Source organism: Ursus maritimus, unplaced genomic scaffold, assembly GCF_017311325.1.
Source record: "Ursus maritimus isolate PB19 unplaced genomic scaffold, ASM1731132v1 scaffold_6, whole genome shotgun sequence".
NCBI classification, from domain to species: Eukaryota; Metazoa; Chordata; class Mammalia; order Carnivora; family Ursidae; genus Ursus; species Ursus maritimus.
Window position 1 is genome coordinate 64122545 of NW_024426774.1, and position 20787 is coordinate 64143331.

At 43.4% G+C, this 20787-nt stretch overlaps 1 protein-coding gene and 1 pseudogene across 1 annotated transcript; one reads left to right on the forward strand and one right to left on the reverse strand.

Annotated features, from left to right (window-relative positions):
* Positions 1–1415: 1415 nt before the first annotated feature.
* Positions 1416–2162, forward strand: LOC121101068 (basic salivary proline-rich protein 4-like). Its single transcript, XM_040623713.1, has one exon. The coding sequence runs from the start codon at positions 1416–1418 to the stop codon at positions 2160–2162; it is 747 nt and encodes a 248-aa protein (XP_040479647.1).
* A 15814-nt stretch (positions 2163–17976) lies between these two features.
* On the reverse strand, positions 17977–19096 carry LOC103671263 (annotated as a pseudogene).
* Between the last annotated feature and the right edge of the window lie 1691 nt (positions 19097–20787).

The following is a 20787-nucleotide window of genomic DNA, read 5'->3' on the forward strand; positions in this document are numbered from 1 at the left end:
CATTTGCCATCCCACATTGAATACATGAATTGTAGAAGTGGCATTTAGAAGAGAAATTCCCGGTGTTCCCAGACTAAACAGATGAGGACATTGGGAATCATCACCTCCTTCTAACCAGATACCAGTCACAGAGGCCTTGGTGGTCTGCCTTTCTCCACCCCTCTCCCCAGCCACATCTGCAAAAAATATGTACACAAAAAATACATATAAACAAATACAAATGCAGTCAGTTACCATGATAATCCCATTAGTCATGACTGGATACTTAACGTGGCTAGCTAAATCAATCTGAATACCAATTTACCAACAATCATGACACCCACTTACCTAATAATCCGTAATAAAGAATCCAAATCTCTAACTGCTTCATTTACAGAAAAAGCAAATGATAAAAATAAAGCAAATACGGATAAAGAAACAATTTACTATCCACCAAAAACCTGCTCCTTTTAAAACAACTTACTGAATGTTAATATTTTTTAAAATGTCTCAGAGACATAAGAACTAAAACACATCAATCATTTCATTTCAAAAAATGGTTTCCTATAGGGAAAACGCATATTCTTAGTATTAACCAAAGACAGAGGTACTGTAATGTTATCGCCGTAAAGCTTCTATTAATCAACTTTTCACATATGAAGAAATCGATGGATAGCTGGGTTGTAGTCACAGATTATGGGTAATGCACAGAAAAGCACTGCGACTCCCAATACTGACTGCACCACTGCCTCCGCACACCACCGGGCCTGTCCTCCCTGCAGCCCCTCCCTACGGCTCAGGTCCCTCGGTCGGAGATCAGATTCCCGTCCGCAGCCGCAGGCCAGCTCCCTCAGCCTGCATTAGCGCTGCAGGACGCCCCTTCGTCCGAGCACTGCCCGACCCGCGGGGCGGGAAGGGTCACCCCAAACAGCAGTCTCCCCCCACCCCACCCCCCACGGCTAGGTGACCTGGTCCTCCAGACGCCACATCCAGCTGAAGCAGCATGACAAGGTAGAAGCAGCTCCCGGCCTCGGCCAAGGGCAGCCCCTGGCCTGGGTGGGGCCGGGCGGGGGCCGCAGGCGCCGAGTGGCCGTGCCAACCCCGGCAGCGAGAACCAGGGGAGGCTGCGATACTGCTGCATTGTGCTGCATCACGGCGAGGGCACTGGGAGCCATCCATCTTGCCAAAAAAGCACATCCCCGCCCAAATATACCCACCGTATCCATTTTTCTCCTCTGCTGAAGCACCCCCACACTCGCCCTCTCCTCGCTCTGGGGCCCGGCTTTTGATGGGAAAAATAATGGACTTCGTTTGTATACTGACATCGACAACACTCCCCTCCCCATCTGACGGCAGGCGCTTGGCATCTTTCCTCTCACAAAAACAAAGGGAAGGCTCCCCCCCAAAAAAAGAGGGCCGAGGGCGTGGTGTAAAGGATGAGGAAGAGAGGGGCTTCCAGCCCACCACCCCCCAAAGGCCGGCCCGGAGGGTCCCCGCGCTGGTACAAACCTGTTGAAGAGAGGGTGGCTGGAGCTGAAGGGCGGGCGCCGCCGCGGCTCCGCGCCCCGAGGCGGCTCACGCCCAGCCCTGGGAGAGTGAGGACGGCGGTGAGGGCGGGGGGCGGGCGCGAGGATGGGCGGGGGGGGGCGCCGGGCCGCCGCCTCCGGCTCAGCTGCAGCGCGGCGCAGCGGGGACCACGCCTGGCCGCATCCCCCGTACCGTTACGCGCAGAGTCGGGCCCTGTCAACACCGCCCCCGCTCCTACCAGCCCCGGCCGCAGGGAGGGCACCCGAAAATACGCCCTCCCTGCTGCCCACTCAGTACCCACCCCCGCGCCAGGGGCAGCTGCGCCCTGCTGGAGGGAGGCGGCAGTGGACAGGGAGGAGGAATCGGCGCCGCCGCGCCCGAGGATGAGGCTGGGCGGCCGCGGTGCGCACAGGGGAGCTGCGTTCGCCTCACTGCGGAGCCTGCCTACCTCTGCCCGCATAGCCCGCGTACTAATAAGCACAGGATACCCAGGCTCCCCGCGCCGCCCCCGCCCGAGCTCTGCAGCCTCCCTGCCCCCACGCCGCTCCCAGGGCGCAGGGCAGCGGTGGGGCAGCGGCGTCCTCCGGGCCTGGGCCCGCGCCCCTCCTCCTGCCCTCCCGCCGCCCAGGAGCCCACCCGGGAGGCAGCCCCAGTGAGTTGGCATCTTCCTGCCTAGGCCCCCCACCTACCTCCCGCGGATAAGGGGGTGGGGGCGCCGGGGTCCCGTCCTCCTCCCGCTCCTCGGCGGCCGGGCGGGTGGGCCGGGAGGCGACTCCGCGGGGCTGTCCGCGGCTGGGGCCGGGGCTCACAGGACGGGACCGGTGGGCGCTGCTGCGCGGGGCTGCGCGCTCGCTCCGGACGGAGAGGCGGCCGAGGGAGGGACTGGAGGAATCCGCAGCCTGCACGGCAACAGCTGCACTGATTCCGGGGGCTGGGCGGGAGCGCCGGGCGGGGGGAGAAGGGGAGGGAGCAGCCAGGGAGGGGGCGAGGGGCGGGGAGAGGGAGCGCGCGGGCGCCGGGAGCGCGCACACTTGCGCGCGCACACGCTCTCTCCCGCACACCATCCACACTCAGCTCGGCTCTCCGCTCCTCCCTCCCTCGGTTCCTCCCTCGCCTGCCCTCGGCGCCTGCCCGGAGCCCCGCAGCGCCCACCGAGCTCCTGCTGCGCGTGCCTGCCGAACCTCGGGCGCGTCCACGCACTCCCCAGCCCAGGCTCTGCCCCGGCCCGCCGGCGACCTCGTCCTCTGCCGCGGGGACCCACCAGGGCTGGCCTAGGCAGGGTGGGCACCGCCGCCGCCGCTACCCGGGCAAAGGGACAATGGGGGCTTTGTCCCCACAGCCGGCGAGGGCCAATTTCACGTTTAATTTGAGGCTAATTTGATTATCGCCTTGCAAAGGGGCAGCCTAATTTTCTACGTGATTTGTGCAGCCTCTTTTCGCCCGCGATGTTTGCGTTTGGAACGCTACGGAGAGAGTGTTGTGGGAGGTTTTAGAACGTGGTTTGGTTGGTTTGGTTTTAGAATTTAGGTGCTGATGCCTTATAGGTTCTGCGCAGCCTGATGAAGAGCGACAGGGACCTCTCCGTGGGAAACCTTGAGAGATTGGGGCAGGGAGTTGTTACTCGGTGAAGTCAAAATCTACCCCCTCCCCCGCCCACCCCTTTGTGAGTGCTTCTTCACCCTGTCCCTCCGGGTAGGTGCGAACAGACCCTACAAGTGGTTTGTCCAACTCCTGCCTCTGGGCGTTCTGGCTCACTTTAACCTAAAACCGGGTGCTCTTCCCAAGCCACCCTTGCGGAGTGGGGTCCTTCAAGCTTCAGTGCAAGCCCCGCGATGGCTTGAGGGTTCGATTTCTGCCCCTACCCGCAAGTCCTGAGATGGACACCGGACGCTTTGTCGAGTTTTTGTCAAGTGCCAATGCTCTTTCTCAACCAGTTTGCCCACCCAGTCAATCCCCGAGGCCATGTAGGAATTCTGGAACGGCCACTGCTGGGGAGAAAAGATGGTGTCATCACCGTGTCCACGAATAGAAACGCTCTTTAGAGAGCAGAGTCTAGGGAAACTGACGTTCTGCCTGCTTGTAGGTGCCCAACGGCGGCGGCACTGTAAGCTTTCAGAGGGAAGAGGGGCCCTTCTCGATTAAAAAAGCCCAAAGGCTTTTCTCCCTAAAGATCTGCCCCTCAACCATGAATTTAAAAACAGAACAAAACAGAAATAAAAGGTTAATAGTTTAGATCATGCTTATATCTCAAATCAATAGACCTGAGGGCTGATGAGTTTGTATTTTTTACATGTATGTTTAAATGAATATTTTTAAATAAATGTAAATGAAGTTGTTCCAGCAAAGTGATGCTGACTCTTCCTTTTAGTGTTCCACCATCAGTTTGAATGTTTGTACCAATGTTTGCTTCTGATATATATGAAAAAATATTGAGAAAGGCGAATAATTGAGCATTTTTCTCAGAGGGTTGATCCACACCTCCAGAAGGTGAACTCTCCAAGGACAGGATTCTTTTGTCTGTTTGTCCACAGTTTGTACATAGCAGGCACTTAGGAGGTGCTCAAAAAATATTTGTTGAATTGAATTGTACAGAATCAACATGTAAGTGGCTGCCCTCATTAGGTAATGCAGGAAATCCACCAGGAATGAAAGTTGTTTCCCTTTCACTTATTTTGCACCATGGCCCTCAGCACCTCCCCACCCACAATGTTAATGAAATACCAAAGAAAACAATGGGAATTCTGGAAAATGCTTGTTTAAATTCTTCCAGTGTTACTCTGAAATGGTGACTCGTAACAGCTTCCTTTATCACAGATAATAGTACTTGACTAACTCTTCATTTGCTGGATGAGTCACCTCCATTACCCCATTCCACTCCCTTTTAATTTTTAAAAATTTCTTTCAAAAAGGGAGGCCACACACAACCTTAGCAAGGTACTCTAATAAAGTGCCAGTAAGTATTCCAAAAATGTAAAAGGCAAGGATTCAGAGTTTCACTATAAATACCTGAGTTTTCACCAGACTTTCACTATAAATACACTATAAATACCTCACAATTTTGAATTCTTACCCTTTGGTGGAAAAAAAAATCATCAACTAGGAGAGTCCAGTTGATGGCCAAGAAAAAGTAACAGGTCAAAAAAGACAGTCTAAATATGGAGAGATTATTGGAGAAGGCATATATTTCTGTGAAAGGCAAGAATCTAGAAAAAGAGGAAAAGCCTTAGTAATTAGGATAACTCAAAAGAATTATTCTCGAATATCTCAGAAGCAGCTTTGTTGAAGTTCTTCCTCACATTAGAAATCAAGATGATTTAAAGGAACCTAGAACTCATTGATATGTCTGTAACATACTGTAGTACTGCTCTCCATTTTTAAAACCACGTGATTATATATGGCTTTGTCTCCCATAGAAATAGTACTTTATTACAAAATTTTTCGGATATAAATTATTTTAATTTTCCATTCAAAATGTAGGGGAAAATACATCAACATATATATTAGTCACTATAGACTAGGTTATGATGTTATAATACACAATTCCCAAATTTCAGTATAATACATAAGTTCCAAATCAGCGAAAGTTAAATTATTGCTTATATAAAATCAACTGTGGTTCCAAGAGACTCTGTGAGGAATCTGTCTCCTATGTGTCAGTTCAGTGTTCCAGAATACTTGAATATTATGGTTTCTCCATGTCAGTAGGTACTTCTACAATCTCCACTGTTAAGGGAAGATCATGATGGAAGGCTAAGTACCAGCAACTAAATACTTCCACCCAGAAATGACACAAGGTTACCTCCACTCACATTTCATTTGCCAGAGCAAGTCACATAGCTACACTTGAAACCAGATATTGATAAACAATAGTGCTGCCTGCCTGTTTTATTTAGAAAAGAAAGAATGACACTTAAAGTATTTCCTTGGTTACACTAAATTAGCTGAATTAAAACCCATCTTTTATTGTTTTGATAATAGCCTAAAATTTTAAACTTAGAACACATTTTGAAAATTTGAATAATTTTTTTTTCATCTCTGTTTACTCCTAATCTTAACTTCCTGTCAACTCTGAACTAGTCTGGGAAGTTTCCTCATAGTAGAAATGTTCTATTTGGGGCTTCACACATATTAATTTTGCACTGAGAAAGCCTAAAGACTTACATGTTTGAGCTGTCAATATCATGAATGAATAGTTTTTGAGCACTAGTAACACATTTACTGATGTATAAAATAATTCATTCTTTCATTTATTTAAGAAATAAATATGCCTTAACCTGTTCTAGGCTTTGAAATAGAGCAATGGGCAAAACAGTAAGAAAATCACTGCCCTCATGGATCTTCCATTCTAGTAGGATGAAAGTCAATCAATCAATAAACAAACAAGTAAAATAAATGTATGATGATAAATCTGAATAACCTAAATATGTAGAAATGATATTTATAAAATGAAGAGAATGAGTAGCCTTGGCTTTCTAGGAAACAATTCTCAAATTTTCTACTAATAAAAATAACCATAAATAAAAATTGTAAAATGCTTTCTAGTTTTTAAAGTGCTTTAGCAGATATATTTTTGTCCTTTTTGTTACTTCTGTGGGGTAGATATTAACCCCATTTTATAGGTTAGAAAACTGAGGACACCAGTAGGTTAAATGAGTTGCCCAAGTTCACACTGCTACTAAATGGCACTGGTATCTTCTTAGAAGATAGCATATCAGAGCTGTGTGCTTGGCATTGCATATTATTAAAAAGTAATTCTGTTTGCAAGATGAAAAAGTCCTTTGTGGGGTTGCCTGGGTGGCTCATTCGATTAGTGTCTGCCTTTGGCTCAGGTCATGATCCCAGGAACTGGGATCGAGCCCCACATTGGGCTCCCTGCTTTTCCTTCTCCCTCTGCTGTTCCCCCTGCTTATGCTCTCTCGCTCTCTCTTGCTATTGATGTCAAATAAGTAAATAATATCATTAAAAAAAAAAAGTTCTTTGAGATGGATGGTGGTAATGTTTGCACACCTATGTGAATGTACTTAATGTCATTGAACTGTACACTTAAAAGGGTAAAAAAATGGCTAATTTTATGTTATATATGTTACCACAAGTTTTAAAAATGTTCTTAAAAAATAAAAATAAAAATGTTTTAAATAATTCTAAATCGAGACCTCTAGAATAATAGAGTAAATGCTCTCTTAACTCTTCTTCAGTTAACACACTTGTTGGATTACACTGTCCATTCCCTCTGTATTGTGAGCCTATTGACGGATGTCCGTGGCACACAAGCACACTCTGACAGTAGGCTATACTCCGCTACACCTGTATTTTTCAGGTCCCACCATTGTGCTATATATTTACCAAGTCAATGGAGTTTATTCCCAAACTTATTTATGCCAGTTATGACAATTGAACCTATTTTACTTAATAATTATACATATAATTAAACATTACATAAATCAATTAAATACGAGTGTGCAAAGAGACTCCTTTCAGTGATAACCAAGTTGCATATTTTTAAATGTCTGATTAAAGGCTAAAAATATTACCATCAAATTATAGGTGGGCAAGATAACAATAAAATTTAAGGAGGAGTGGAGATTATAAAAACCTCGAAATACCCAGAGTCAAGTTGCTTTGCTAGTGTCTCTAAGTTCTTAGTCAACTTAAAAGAAATCAAAGTGTATCAGATAGCTTTGGCTTATGCAAAAACAAAGTGGTCTTTCACTCAGTAAACATGTTGGAAGAAACCCTTTGACTATCAACAGGTTACCAGGCGAATGTACATTTATAAGTTTCAAGTAAAGTAAAATTTTATGTCTTTTTCCAGATAAAAGTCTATTTTTTTTTCAAAATATGTCTCAAGGATTAGGCAATAAATTATTAGCTATGGCACCAAAAGCATGAGTAACAACAATAAAAATAGACAAATTGGACTTCATCAAAATTAAAAACTTTTGTACATCAAAAAACATTATCAAGAAAGTGAAAAAGCAATCTAGGGAATAAGAGAAAAATATTTGTAAATTACACCTCTGATAAGGGTCTAGTATCCATAATATATAAAGAACTCTTACAACTCAACAACAAAGAAACAACCCAATTCAAAAATGGGCAAAGGACTCAGAATTTTCTACAAAGAAGATATACAAATGGCATTTGAGCACATGAAAATATGTTCAACATCATTAGTCATTAGAGGAATGCAAATCAAAACCATTCTGAATACCATTTCACACCAACTAGGATGGCTTTAATTTTTTTTAAAAAAGAAAGAAAGTAACAAGTATCATCAAGAATGTGGAGGAATGGAAGCCTCATATATTGCTGGTGGAAATGTGAAATGGTGCAGATGTAATGGAAAATAGTTTGGTAGTTCCTCAAAAAGTTAAATGGGATTACCATGTTATCCAGCAATTCCATTCCTAGGTATATGCCCAAAAGAACTGCAAACAGGTACACAAACACTTGTACACAAATGTTCATAATAACACTATTTACAATATTCAAAAGTTAGAAACAACCCAAATGTCCATCAATGGATGAATCAAAATATGGTATATATATGTACAATGAAATCGTATTCAGCCATAAAAGGAATGAAGCAATGATACATGTTACAATGTGGGGGAAAAAAATAACGGACACAAAAGGTCACTTATTATATGATTCTGTTTATATGAAATATCCAGAAAAGATAAATCCATAGAGACAGAACATAGGTTGTTGGTTGCCGGGGACTGGGGTAGAAGCAGGGGAGAGAATGGGGTATAACCATTTAATTGGTATGGAATTTTATTTGGGGGTGATGAAAGTATTTTAGAACTACATAGAGGTGGTAATTACACAACATGATGAAGATACTAAATGCCACTGAAATGTTTGCTTTAAAATAGTTTTATGTTATCTGGATTTCACCTCAATTAAAAAATTATAATTCAAGGGGCGCCTGGGTGGCACAGCGGTTAAGCGTCTGCCTTTGGCTCAGGGCGTGATCCTGGCATTATGGGATCGAGCCCCACATCAGGCTCCTCCGCTATGAGCCTGCTTCTTCCTCTCCCACTCCCCTGCTTGTGTTCCCTCTCTCGCTGGCTGTCTCTATCTCTGTCGAATAAATAAATAAAATCTTTAAAAAAAAATTATAATTCAAAAGTGAAAGTCTTTTTTAGTCCTCATTTAACATCATTTTTCAATTAACAACCAACCACTTGTCAGATCAGGTAAATGAGCTTCTGCATGTTCTTTTTTTTTTTTTTAAGATTTTATTTATTTGCTTATTATTTATTTATTTATTTATTTATTCGTCAGAGAGAAAGAGAGAGAGTGAAAAGCAGGGGGGAGCAGCAGGCAAAGCAGGCAGAGGGAGAAGCAGGCTCGCTGATGAGCAAGGAGCCTGATGGGGGACCCCTGGGATCATGACCTGAGACGAAGGCAGCCGCTTAACCAGCAGAGCCACCCAGGCATCCCTGCATGTTCTTTAAAACTTTCCTACATGCTCCTCTTGAAAAAGGGTTTGTCACAATTTACCTCTCATGTATAAGCTGACTATTTTACTTGTCTATTTTCAGACGGCTTGATTCTAATTATCCCACCACAGAAATACAAAAGTGATTCTGAGTCTTTATTGTTGGGAACAAACAAGAAATGAGGGGGGCGGGCTGCTGGAACCTCCCTTCGGCATGTACCAACTGAGGATGAGGGTGGGAAGAGCCCTGAGGGTGTTGGCCCTCCATAAAACTTTGTGCACTCTTTCTTCATCTTCTCAGCCTGCGCTGTCCCATACAGTAGCCTCTAGAAATGTGGCTGGAGTGACAGAGAAACTGAATTTCTAATTTGACTTAATTTTAATGAAGTGAGATTTAAATTTAAAAATTGGCTCTTGGTTTCAGTCATTAGAAAATGTTTAGCTATGTTTGGAACAACTTGTATATTTGAATCTACTTGCTTTAACTCTAAATTTCATGAAATCTACATACATACCAGATTCAAAGCCTTGGTTAAAAAAAAAGACGTAAAATATTTCAATTTTTAAAATATCCAATATATGTTAAAATGATATAATCTTGGATATAACGGGTTAAATAAAACCTATTTTCAAAATTAATTTCGCCATTTCTTTTTATTTGTTCAAATAAGGCTATTGCAAAATATTTAAATTACGTATGTGGTTCACATTCTATTTCTATTGGACAACTTTGTTCCAGAAATTGTCAATGGGGACTCCAATAACTGGCATCCTCACTATTTAGGCTCAGGAAAACTGAAGAAAAGCAACTAGAATTTGGAATATGCTACCAAGCAAGAATCCAAAGTGAGGTCAAGTTTCCAACGTCCAGGCTTTCCGTAGCGCTTCCATCACAATGGCCTTGGCATCTGTGGGTGGCAAGCCATGGTGCTCTTTGTGAGCAGAAGGCAGACATGGCTAGTATTTTCATGACTGGTGTCATTCTTTCGGAAGTCCAAAGATGACCTTGGCAATAACAGAGGACCCTTGCATCAAGATAACCCCACCCCACCAATGTGACATAGTTTGCCACCCTATGTAAAGGATTCCAGAAGTGGGCTAGATTCATGCCTAGAATTCATTCGAGAAATTGCCGAAATTCATAGGCTGATGGGTGAACAACAAAGAGAAAAAGAAAAATCACTTCCCCACAGAGGTCAGAAAAATTTAACATGCCACTAGTTCGAGGAGAAACCCTTGGGTCTGGATTAAGTGATTAGATCTTGTCTGCTTTGCCCCCTAATTATATTTCCGGTGTTGGACTCTCCTCATTTCCCATCCTATGCCCTCAGATTCTCAGTGGGTGCGGATGCCCAGTCACAGCATAAAGGCTATATCTCCTTCTCAGGGCGTGACGATGAAACACTAAGACTATCTGAACATCAGCTGTGGAGGCAATGAAATTCTTTCCTTGCTTGCTTCTCATGGTTGGCACGCTGGGTTCTCCTCTTGGGTTTTTTCTTTTATACACAGGCTAGACCAAACAAGAGTTCAATTTTAATGATAAGCATTTATTTAAGACTGAAATTGGAACCCTTAAAGAATCATAAAAAGAGAAAATACTGTATTTGCTCAATTTCGGTTAGTAAGCATTCCCCCCAGATGAGATAGAAGTATAATAAAAAGATTTTTTTAAGTAGGCTCCAAGTCCAGCACAGAGCCCGATGCAGGGCCTGAACTCACCACCCTGAGATCAAGACCTGAGCTGAGATCAAGAAGGCAGTCGCTTAACTGACTGAGCCACCCAGGAGCCCCAAGGAATAATAATTTTTTGTTATTGTTTTAACACTGTTATTTTTGTCACTCATGTTTATCTGTAGGCATTTTGATAAGTACATGTACTCATTTTATTATTACTTCTCTGTTTATTACACGTACTTTTTATACTATTATTACACCGTTTTACCAATGAGGAAATTGAGGTTACAAATCGATTGGGTTAGTTGTCTGAGGTCTTAACAGCTAGTAAGTGATGAAAACAGAATTCAAACCCAAGTTTCTAAGTTTGTTTCTAAGTCTGAAAAGGGAAATAAGATCTTAAGATATTTTACTTACTAGCTTTAAAAGCAAACTTAATGACTCAAGATATGGGGTCAAAGGTATCGTTTTTTTAACTAAAATAATTTTAATAAAACTTTAAAGAAACTTTTTTAGATGAAGCCTGTAAGGATGTATCTAAGTTTGAGGAAGTTTTAAGTACCTAGATTCTTATGTGCTTATGTTTCAAAGTTCATTCAACTTGAAAGTCATCGGTTCCTTAACAAGTGCTGCCAATATGAAATAAGAAAAAATACTTGAAACAGAAAATCCCCCTGTGTTTGGCGAACAGAGCGGTATTGTTGTTTGTTTTTAAAAGGGGACAGGAGATGGGGGTAGTGGTGGGGGTGTTTGTTTTTATGAGGTCTGCTTTGAAAAGCTCTTCTGAAGCCTTCCCAGGAGCGGCCAGGCGGGAGTGCTGGGGTTTGATGCCGGGGATGCTGGCTAAGTGCGGGCCTGCCTCAGCTGCAAGTAATTTAATCTCACAATTCTCTCCGAACGGGACCTTGGACCAAAGCAAGCTGAGAATGCCATACACTGGGTTTCTCATGGCTGCAAGACTGTGGTAGAAACAAAAATATTTACAGGTCTAAGTTTCTTAAAGTGGTGGGTTACTTAACTTTGAGAGGAACGTTTCACCCATTTGGGTGGAAGGTTGATGCTCCCCGGGAGGTCGATTCTGTGGGCAAGCTGGAAAAGTCTGAAAGATTTCCCTGAACCGCGCCTTAGTTGTTGGGGCGTAGATGCTAGCTATCATCTTTAACCATCCTTGAAAGGAGACTCAGAGCTCTGAGTCCTCTGCTCCTCTGTTCATTCGCCTTCCTAGAGGGTTTGAGAATTTGCTAGGCTGCCCCCTCCCTTCCTCCTCAATAGAATTCTCCAGATCCTCCAGAAAGATCACCCCGAGACCTTTCCCATGACCACCGGCTACATCCCAGGTGCACGGAAGCCTCTGTTTGCTAAGCAGCACTGCATCAGGTGCCATGAACTGGGGAATCAAGATGGCTGCCTTGAGAAGAAAACTCCAAGAATACCTAAACGGCCAAAGTTTCACCTTTCCGATGACAAGCATGCCAGAGGGGTTCATGTTCCGGTACAGAGCGGCAACAGTAAATGAGTACATCATTCCTTAGTTCAACCTTGGCCTCACTGAAAACTGCAAACAAATAAGATAAACATCTGCTTTTGTTAAAAGTCATTGTCACAGTCAGAGGTTTCTCTTTTAACTTTTTCTTTGACTCAGCAATACATTCACGTAATTAAAAACTCAAAATGGTAAGGGTGCCTGGCTGGCTCAGTCAGAAGAGCATGTGACTTGACCTTGGGGTCGTGAGTTCGAGCCCCATATTGGGTGTCAAAATTACTAAATAAATAAATAATCAAAATGGCATTAAAAGGAATGCATTGAAATTTTCACTCTCACCCTGTCCCCACCCACCCCATACCCCACCCCATTTCCTATAGGTAACCATTTTAAAATTTTCTTGTGCACCTGCCCCGTGTCTGTTTAGGCATATATAAACAAAATCAAATACATATTCTTGTAATTTCTCTCTCTTTAGCATACAACAGGGAGCATTCTACAAACACTGGCCTGCACCTTGCTTTTTTTCACCTAACGCGTCCTACAGATCATTTCTCATCAGCTTTCCTTATTCTTAGTTGTTGTTGTTACAGCTGCATAGTATTTCGTGATACGCCACACTTTATTTGGGTTGTTTCAGTCTTTTGTTTTTATAAACGGTGAAAACAACTATTTCTGATCAGACATTTCTGGCTCAAACTTCGTTTCTTCTATTTCCTTGAAGTTCCACAGGCTTCTAGATGGCAGCCCAAGGGGTGTTTACTGGACTTACAGAAAGGTAGAGATAGAAGTGGCTTTAGAGCGGGCTTAATCCAACCCACTGTTTTAAGAAAGGGGAAACCAAAGCTCCTGTAAAGTGGCTTGCCCAAGGTTACAGAGTGGTTGGCCTGGGACCAGAATAGGTTTACAGATTCTCAGCCTGAAGTTGTACCTGCTAGATCACACAACTGAGTGCTGAGTGGGGGAGGGGGGATGTGGGGGGGTGTAGGGGTGTGTCTGTTGCTCCTCCAGGAATATAAAACTCATTGAACACAAAGTCAAACAGGGTAAGAGCCAAGAGGGGACTACAAAGCCCCTTGGAACAGGGGATCCCCTGGAGCAGGAAGATACCTGGTTAGGGAAAATCTGGACAGACTTCATCAAGGAGGTAACATTCATGGCAGGCCTGGAAGGATGGATAAGATTTCACCGGGAAGAAAAGGTGAGGAAAGGCAAGAGCACAGTTGTGGGTATAGGAGCCTGGTGTGGCTGGAGCACACCATATGATTAGAAAATGAGACTACTAGTAGCTTTATGTTTTTTTTAAAGATCTTATTTATTTATTAGAGAGAGAGAGAGAGAGAGAGAGAGAACAAGTGGGGGCAGGGGCAGAGGGGAAAGCAGACTCCCTGCAGAGCAGGGAGCCTGATGTGGGGCTTGATCCCAGGCCTCTGGGATCACAACCTGAGCCAAAGGCACATGCTTAACCAACTGAGCCACCCAGGTGTCCTACTAGTAGCTTTAATAAGAGTATTAAACACTTACCCTATGCCAGGTGTTATTCTTAGTGCTTTATCAATACTAGCCTTTAATTCTTCACAACCTGTGAAGCAAGTACCATTATTATCCCCATTTCACAGGTGGGGACACTGAGACGCAGAGAGAGTCAATAACTCGCCTCAAGGCCTAAGGCATACAGTAAGGTTACATTCTACACGTCTGACTCTAAAGCAGTGTTAACACTTCCCGTGTTCTTGGGAGATGAGACTGGAAAAAGATAATCTTATTAGAGAGGATATTGGGATGCATGTTGAAACACGGAAAGATTTATACTACCGTGTTTATAAACAGAAGGAAATAAATGTTTATTGAGCATATACTCTATCTTCAAAAAATCATGTAAGAGAGAGATTATTTTCCACATAATTCAGATGGGGAACTAGGGTTCCGAGTGGGAAGGTAACTTGCTCAGACTCTCCAAGCTGTCAAGTGGCAAAGAGAGCCTCCAAGGCCTGTGTCTGGATGAAAGCCAGTGCCTGTGCACAGGCTGACATTTGTCCAAATATAGCCCACAGAATACTCATGCGTAGCCTAGAGGGGAATGGCGTTTGTGGTCAACGAAGCTTGGGAAATGCTAAGATAAACAAAGTTAGACCTTACTTTAATGGCAGATTTTCTCAGAGACTTTAATATATTTGCATGCTTCATAAATCAACCAAGAGGTAGATGTTACGTCTCACATTTCTAAAACTAATCTTCCCATGATGCTCTCTTCTCCCATCATTCCCAAGCCCTTTGTTCAAGTCACATTCAGTGGAAATGGTGCTGGGAGGAATACAGTTTGGGAAAGCCTGAATAGAACATACTGGAGAAAGAAAGGAAGGAAATCTGTGTTTCCTGATCAGCTGGGCATACACACACTGTTTACAAATCTATAATGTTTAAATATGAAGAGTGCTGGAATCTTACTTTCTGAGGACTGCACAGAAAAGAAGCTACCCAAACTTCCATATCTCAGAAAACTGATATGTTTTGTTTGGTTTTGGTTTTGGTTTTTGTCCTTGTTTGTTTTATGTATCAAAATGGGAAAACCTGATTTGATTTCTAAAGCAGAAATCTCCCAATTTCTATTCTAATTCTTTCATGCCCCAAGGTAAAGATGTTGGGATGTTGGGAACTAAAAAGTATATGCTGGCCATGCTTTTTAGGTTATGCCTGTGAACTTAATTTCTGATTAGCTGGTGATTTATAGTCTGATGTTGCTATGGTATCACCATTAAAGAGAGTATGTTCAAAAGGAATAACTTCGGGGCCCCTGGGTGGCCTAGTTGGTTAGGCGTCCAACTCTTGATTTCAGCTGGGGTCTTGATCTCAGGGTTGTGGGATTGGGCCCCTCATTGGGCTCCATGATGAGCATGGAGCCTGCTTGGGATTCTCTCTCTCCTTCTGCCCCTATTCCCTACCTTGCTCCTGGTCTTAAATAAATACATAAATACCTTCACCCTTTCCTTCAAACTGTCTCATGAAATGTAAAACTTACACATATGGCATGGGTAAACCAAGGAAAACCTTTGTCATTAAGAAAGGATTCTGCAAATCTTGAGCAGTCTGTGCAAATAATACCCTTTTACTGGCTACAAATTCTGCCTGTCAAAGGACATTTTTCTAAGCAATCGTTATTATATTTGATAAGTTGAATGGAGCTTCCTTTTCAATTCTAGAAGTATTTTTTTAATTTGTGGGAGGATTATTGGAATGGCCAGAAATGCTGTCGGTGCTGGTTTTATTACCCCATAAAATCACCCAACTATAAGAATGAGAGGACGACTTCATAACATTCATTCTTATTTTGAGAGCTGGGGTGTGGGTGGAGGCTTAGATACAACTCCAAGTTCTTGCAAAAACCTGTAAAATTACTAGTAGTTGTGCCATTTCATACTTTTGGAGATGTTTGATAGGGTCTCTTCAGATATAGGCAAGATTAACTGCTGGATACGTTTCCTAAGAAAGTTTTTATAACAAAGTACTTTGCTGCTGCTGCTCCTATTGCTCTGAAACTTAATTTTGATGACTCAAGGCTGTGGGTAAAGTCCAAACTCCCTCTTTTACCCTCACTCTGACTGGAAGGTAGAATATTTAGGATAACCGTCACTTCTTTTGCCCTAAGTCTATAGGAAGAGGAACCCAAAGGAAAAACACAAATAAAAAAGATGTAGTCACTCATAATCTTTCTTAGGCCAAAATAAACAAAATAGAGCTACAAATGCTAGTGAAACACATTGAAAATTGAACAGCACAGGAAAGCTGAGAATGATGCTAATTGCAATAAAATACAAATCCATGCATAACCTAATGAACATAAATATCTTCTTTCTTTTGCATACCCTATAACCTGGTCATATGCATTGGGATGTTTCTCAAGCATGGGCAACTGAGATCCCGAACCTATGAAACATACCAGCCTCGTGAAAATTTTCCCATCTTAGGAATCACTGGAACTGGGATTCTGTACCATCCTAGTGGCTTTTTGGTTTCGGAATTGGGTAGGAAATATTGGGTGAAAGGAAACTTGAGACTGGTGTCCTGAATTATAACCTTGCCACCACCCATCCTATGAGCTCAGACAAATGACTTCATCTCTTGTCCCTGTTTTATTATCCCCCATTCCTATTCTCGTTCTTTCATATCCAGAGCTGTACATGTCATCTGAAGCCTTGGGCACTTTGCATCATGAATCAGGAACAAATCCAAGTACCTGGTTAGGAACCTTAATTTCTGCATAAACTTGGTATTCAATTTTTATTAATGGTGTTTCATGTTCTGGATCATTTCTTACACATTTATACATTTTCTCCTGGTCCTCAGAAAACTAAAGTCTCTGTGGAACATTCCATGAATGATCATCAGCATTATGTTCCACTAAAATAACTGGGACCTATTTATAAACCACAGGAAATTGTTCTTGCTGAGGATATTGTCTGAATAAGTAATTTAAAAAATGGAAAACACTGTCAGTCATCCATATGTTTTCTCTATTTATTGTTTCCCAAACTGGCCTGGAGTGTTCCTATCTCTATACCTTTGTTTAGGCTCTCCCCACAGCTTGGAATGCCTTCCCCACTCACTCAAATCCTCTCCTCCTTTTAAACTTCTGCACAAATATCGCTTTTTTCAGGTAGAGGTTTCAATATCTTTTGACGTGGCTCCTTACCCCCTAAAACCTAGGAATCTTTTTTTCCCTGAAATCTGTGAGTCACTTGTACCCCCAACACATCACTTAGCACTTAAGTCCCACCCTATTTGGTTTTCCCCTTTATACCATTACATAAAACTGGAATTTCCAGAGAGACTGGGAACTCCTTGAGGAGGGTGTCCTACATGATATAACCAAGATAGATCCAGCACAGAGCCAAGAACATGGACAGCCCATAGTGTGGTTGATATAAGGTGATGGTTTTCAAAAGGTCTAAAGCCAAATGAAAGAAAATCCCAGAAACCCTATGTGCAAGATAGACAAAAGTTGACCTAGTGTGGCTGAAGTTGGGGTAAAGATAGGTATACTGGCATCCTGTAAACTGGACCCCGTTCCCTACCCTCCTCTCTGTGCAGATGCTGGACCATCCCCACAGTTCACTCTACCTTTCCCCCCCGCCCTGTGGGTGCCCAGTGTCCTCAGGCATCTGTGCGGGGAAACTAGCCTTCCCAGCTCCCTAGCGGCCTCATTCCATTCCCTCCAGGCATAAGCATAGATGTATCTGAACTGAGCTGTTAGGACTCTCCAGTGTGTTAACATTACCCCCCTCCCCAAAATGTGTGCATTCTTACAAGATTTTTCTAGAGAGAGCGCCTCAACCAGACCCATAGTCCCTAACCAGTCACTTGGAGAACTCAGTATGGCTGATCATAGAACAACTTTGGGCCATATTCCCCACATCCTACTGCCCCAGCATATTCCCTTGGGAATGCCTGTGTGTTTGAAATTCTGCAAGTCCCCAGTAGTACTTTCTGTCAACACAAACATATTCTTCCCCATAAGCAAAGTTCTCTTTTCTCCTTCATATTCTCAATTAATTGCAAGGCAACAGAGTAAACAAAGTTACTGGTACTACCTTTTTTTTATTGAGGTAAAATTGACATATAACATTATATTAGTTTCAATATATGAAATTGTAATGATTTTATACAAATATATATTGCAAAATGATTGCCACAATAAGTCTATTAATATCTGTCACTGTTCATAGTTACAAAATTTTTTTCTTGTGATGAGAACTTTTGAGATCTACTCTCTTAGCAATTTCAAATATGTAATACAGTGTTATTAACTATAGTCATGCTGGTGATACTTTTTTCTGTGCTATTTTTAATGAGTGAAACAAAACATCTAAAACTGCAGCTTCTGGAAGACCTATTTGTTCTTGCCGGTCTTATACTTCTCCTCGAACTTGACCATGGCCTCTTGTCAGGCCTTGCGTTTAGGAGCAGGGTCTCAGAAGACATCCTTGTTGATGACAGTTTTGTCCAAGGGGATATCCACAGAATACCTTGTGGACATGAGTGATCATAGTTATAAACTTTTGCAGAGGGCTTGATCTTTGACCTCATGGCGATTTTCTTCTTACTCATGGCAGCTGTCATTTTGGCCGGGCTAGCGGTCAATTCCAGCCACCAGAACATGGCTGTAAGGATGGTCTGGGGTACCATCATCAATATTCTTCATGATGATTGCTTTGTGTCCGGAGTAGCATCCAGCCAGGACCAGCACCACCTTCCAGCGTTTCATGAACTTGCCCATCTTGATACCAGCCACTCAAGCCTACGGCAGAAAGTTCTGGTGGTACTTCTAATGGCACAAGCCATGTCTCATTCAGAGTGCAGGAACAGAATGAAGAGTGGCTGTCCCATCCACTCCTTAGTCCTGGAATCATTCTAGCCCCTCCCACCCCAGCGCTGTACCGCACTCCTCAGACACTGACCACCATGGCCGCCTGCTCTCCCTGGCTTCACGCTGGCGTTCTTGCTCCTCCCTTGATTTGCCAAACATGCTTATTGGACCAACAATGGCTTTGTCCTTGACTTTACACCCTATTGACCTCTTTGGATGTCGGGATCCAGTTTTCACTTCAGACCTAACTCAGACCCTGGTGCTCTTAGTTTTGTTCGCGGACCAGTGGCTTTTCCAGGTGCGCTGATCCTGGCCACTTCAGTCACTTCAAAACACCAGGCGCCGCCAACCACACGTGGTGAGATGCACCTGCCAGCTGGAATCTGGGGCTTCCTCCAGAGACCCTCTTGCCCGGTCCTGACTTGCCTGGGCTACAAGCCCACTTCTGTTCATATCCACACCCTCAACTTAGCAACTCCAATTTCAGTGGCCTCCGGACTTCACACTGCATGTGTTCTTCCAGATACGTAGACGCTGCATACCTCTGCAGACTTTGGCCTTGGACACCTTTGCGGCTCCCTGTGCCCTCTCAAGCCCTTTGCCTGCCCTGCCCCCAGTATCTGGCCCACCGCAAGGAGAAGTCACGGTGTCACCATCACCAGTGTGGGACTTCCACTGGCCCCTGAGGAGCAGACATAAGCCAGTCAGGGGAATCGTTTTCCTGATAAACCAGTCAAGGAGAAGAACGTTTTGATTTCCTGAACTCTGCTGTGCAGGTCAGGAGACGATTCTCAGAGAGAGATAGAAAATGGGAAACGTCAATCTGCACATTTTATAAAGGAAAAGTGATTTAATCTCTCTTCCATCATTCTACCAGATGGGATGAGTCCTGCTGGGAATGTGCTGCGAGGAAATGTTCATCAGGAAGAGAAGTAAAGGACTCAGGACTCTTGTTATCCATCTTCCATAAGCGGTCATTTCTTTTTTCTTTTTCTTTTCTTTTTTTTTTTTAGGGAGAAAAAAGTGTTGGCTTGAACTCCTTGTGCTTTCTTATGTAATAAAAAAGTCAAGCAAAGGGCATGTCTTGGGTCGGCCGGGACTCGGCAGACTGCCTGCATTATTACAGTGCTGGGAGTCTGAGGCTCTTTGCTCCTTGAGGATTATCATACAATTCCTCCCTCAGTGGTAAGCCTCTTTCCATGCAGAAGGGGCTCATCTCAGGGCAGGCCATTATGATGCCGACTCCACTGGTGATGTTTAGCAAGTGTTGAATACATCTTAATGGTTTTATTGTATAAATTCTAAACTTAGGGGCAAGATTTCCAAAACCAGTGCTCTTTTGAGTTAACTATGGTAAGTCCCTCACCCATCTAGGGCCCTTTGCTCTTTGGTAAAATGATAAGGGTTGATCCCATGTAACATCAAAGATATCCTCCAGCTTTGAAATTCCCTAACTTTGTAGTAGACCCTAGGTGGCATCTAGGCACCGATTGGAAATCTATAACTCAGTAAGATATTCTAGAATTGAATGTATTGGTATCCCTCAGCAATCATAGTAATAATCTTAGCTTCAAAAGGAAACCATCTTTTTTTCCCAATAAATAACAAAGATTAAATGAGATAATGTATCCATGGGAAGAGCTAGCATAAAGGAGTACAATACATTTCAGTTAATGGGGCATTTCCTATACTAGCATTTCCCAAAATATCATTCTAGAAATGCTATTCTTTTACCTGGATTCACCAAGGCAATTATGTCTTAAAACTTCCTTTATCATTTTTTTTAAAGATTTTATTTATTTATTCGACAGGATAGAGACAGCCAGCGAGAGAGGGAACACAAGCAGAGGGAGTGGGAGAGGAAGAAGCAGGCTCATAGCGGAGGAGCCTGATGTGGGGCTCGATCCCATAACGCCAGGATCACGCCCTGAGCCGAAGGCAGACGCCTAACCGCTGTGCCACCCAGGCACCCCTCTTTATAATTTTTTTTTATGCATTTAGGATCCAATCAAGAATCACATATTGCCCTTAGTTGTCGGCTCTCTTCAGTTATTCTTACTCTAGAAGAGTCCCCTTTTCATTCTTCCTAACATCGATAAATTTGAGGAGTCCAGGCTGGCTCTCTTGCAGAGCATCACACAAGCTGGATTTATGCGGTTGTTTCCTCATGTTTAGATTCAGAACTAACATGTTTGGCAAGAAAACTACATAAGTGATGTTCGTACTGTGATTTTTTAAAACTATTTTTACTTTACCTTTCATCTGGGATCAAACCTGACAGATACACGGAAGGTAGAGACGGAAGGTGCT

Bases quoted from the DNA above. Each gene is read 5' to 3' on its own strand.
- LOC121101068 (XM_040623713.1), top strand. From the start codon at position 1,416: ATGAGGAAGAGAGGGGCTTCCAGCCCACCACCCCCCAAAGGCCGGCCC.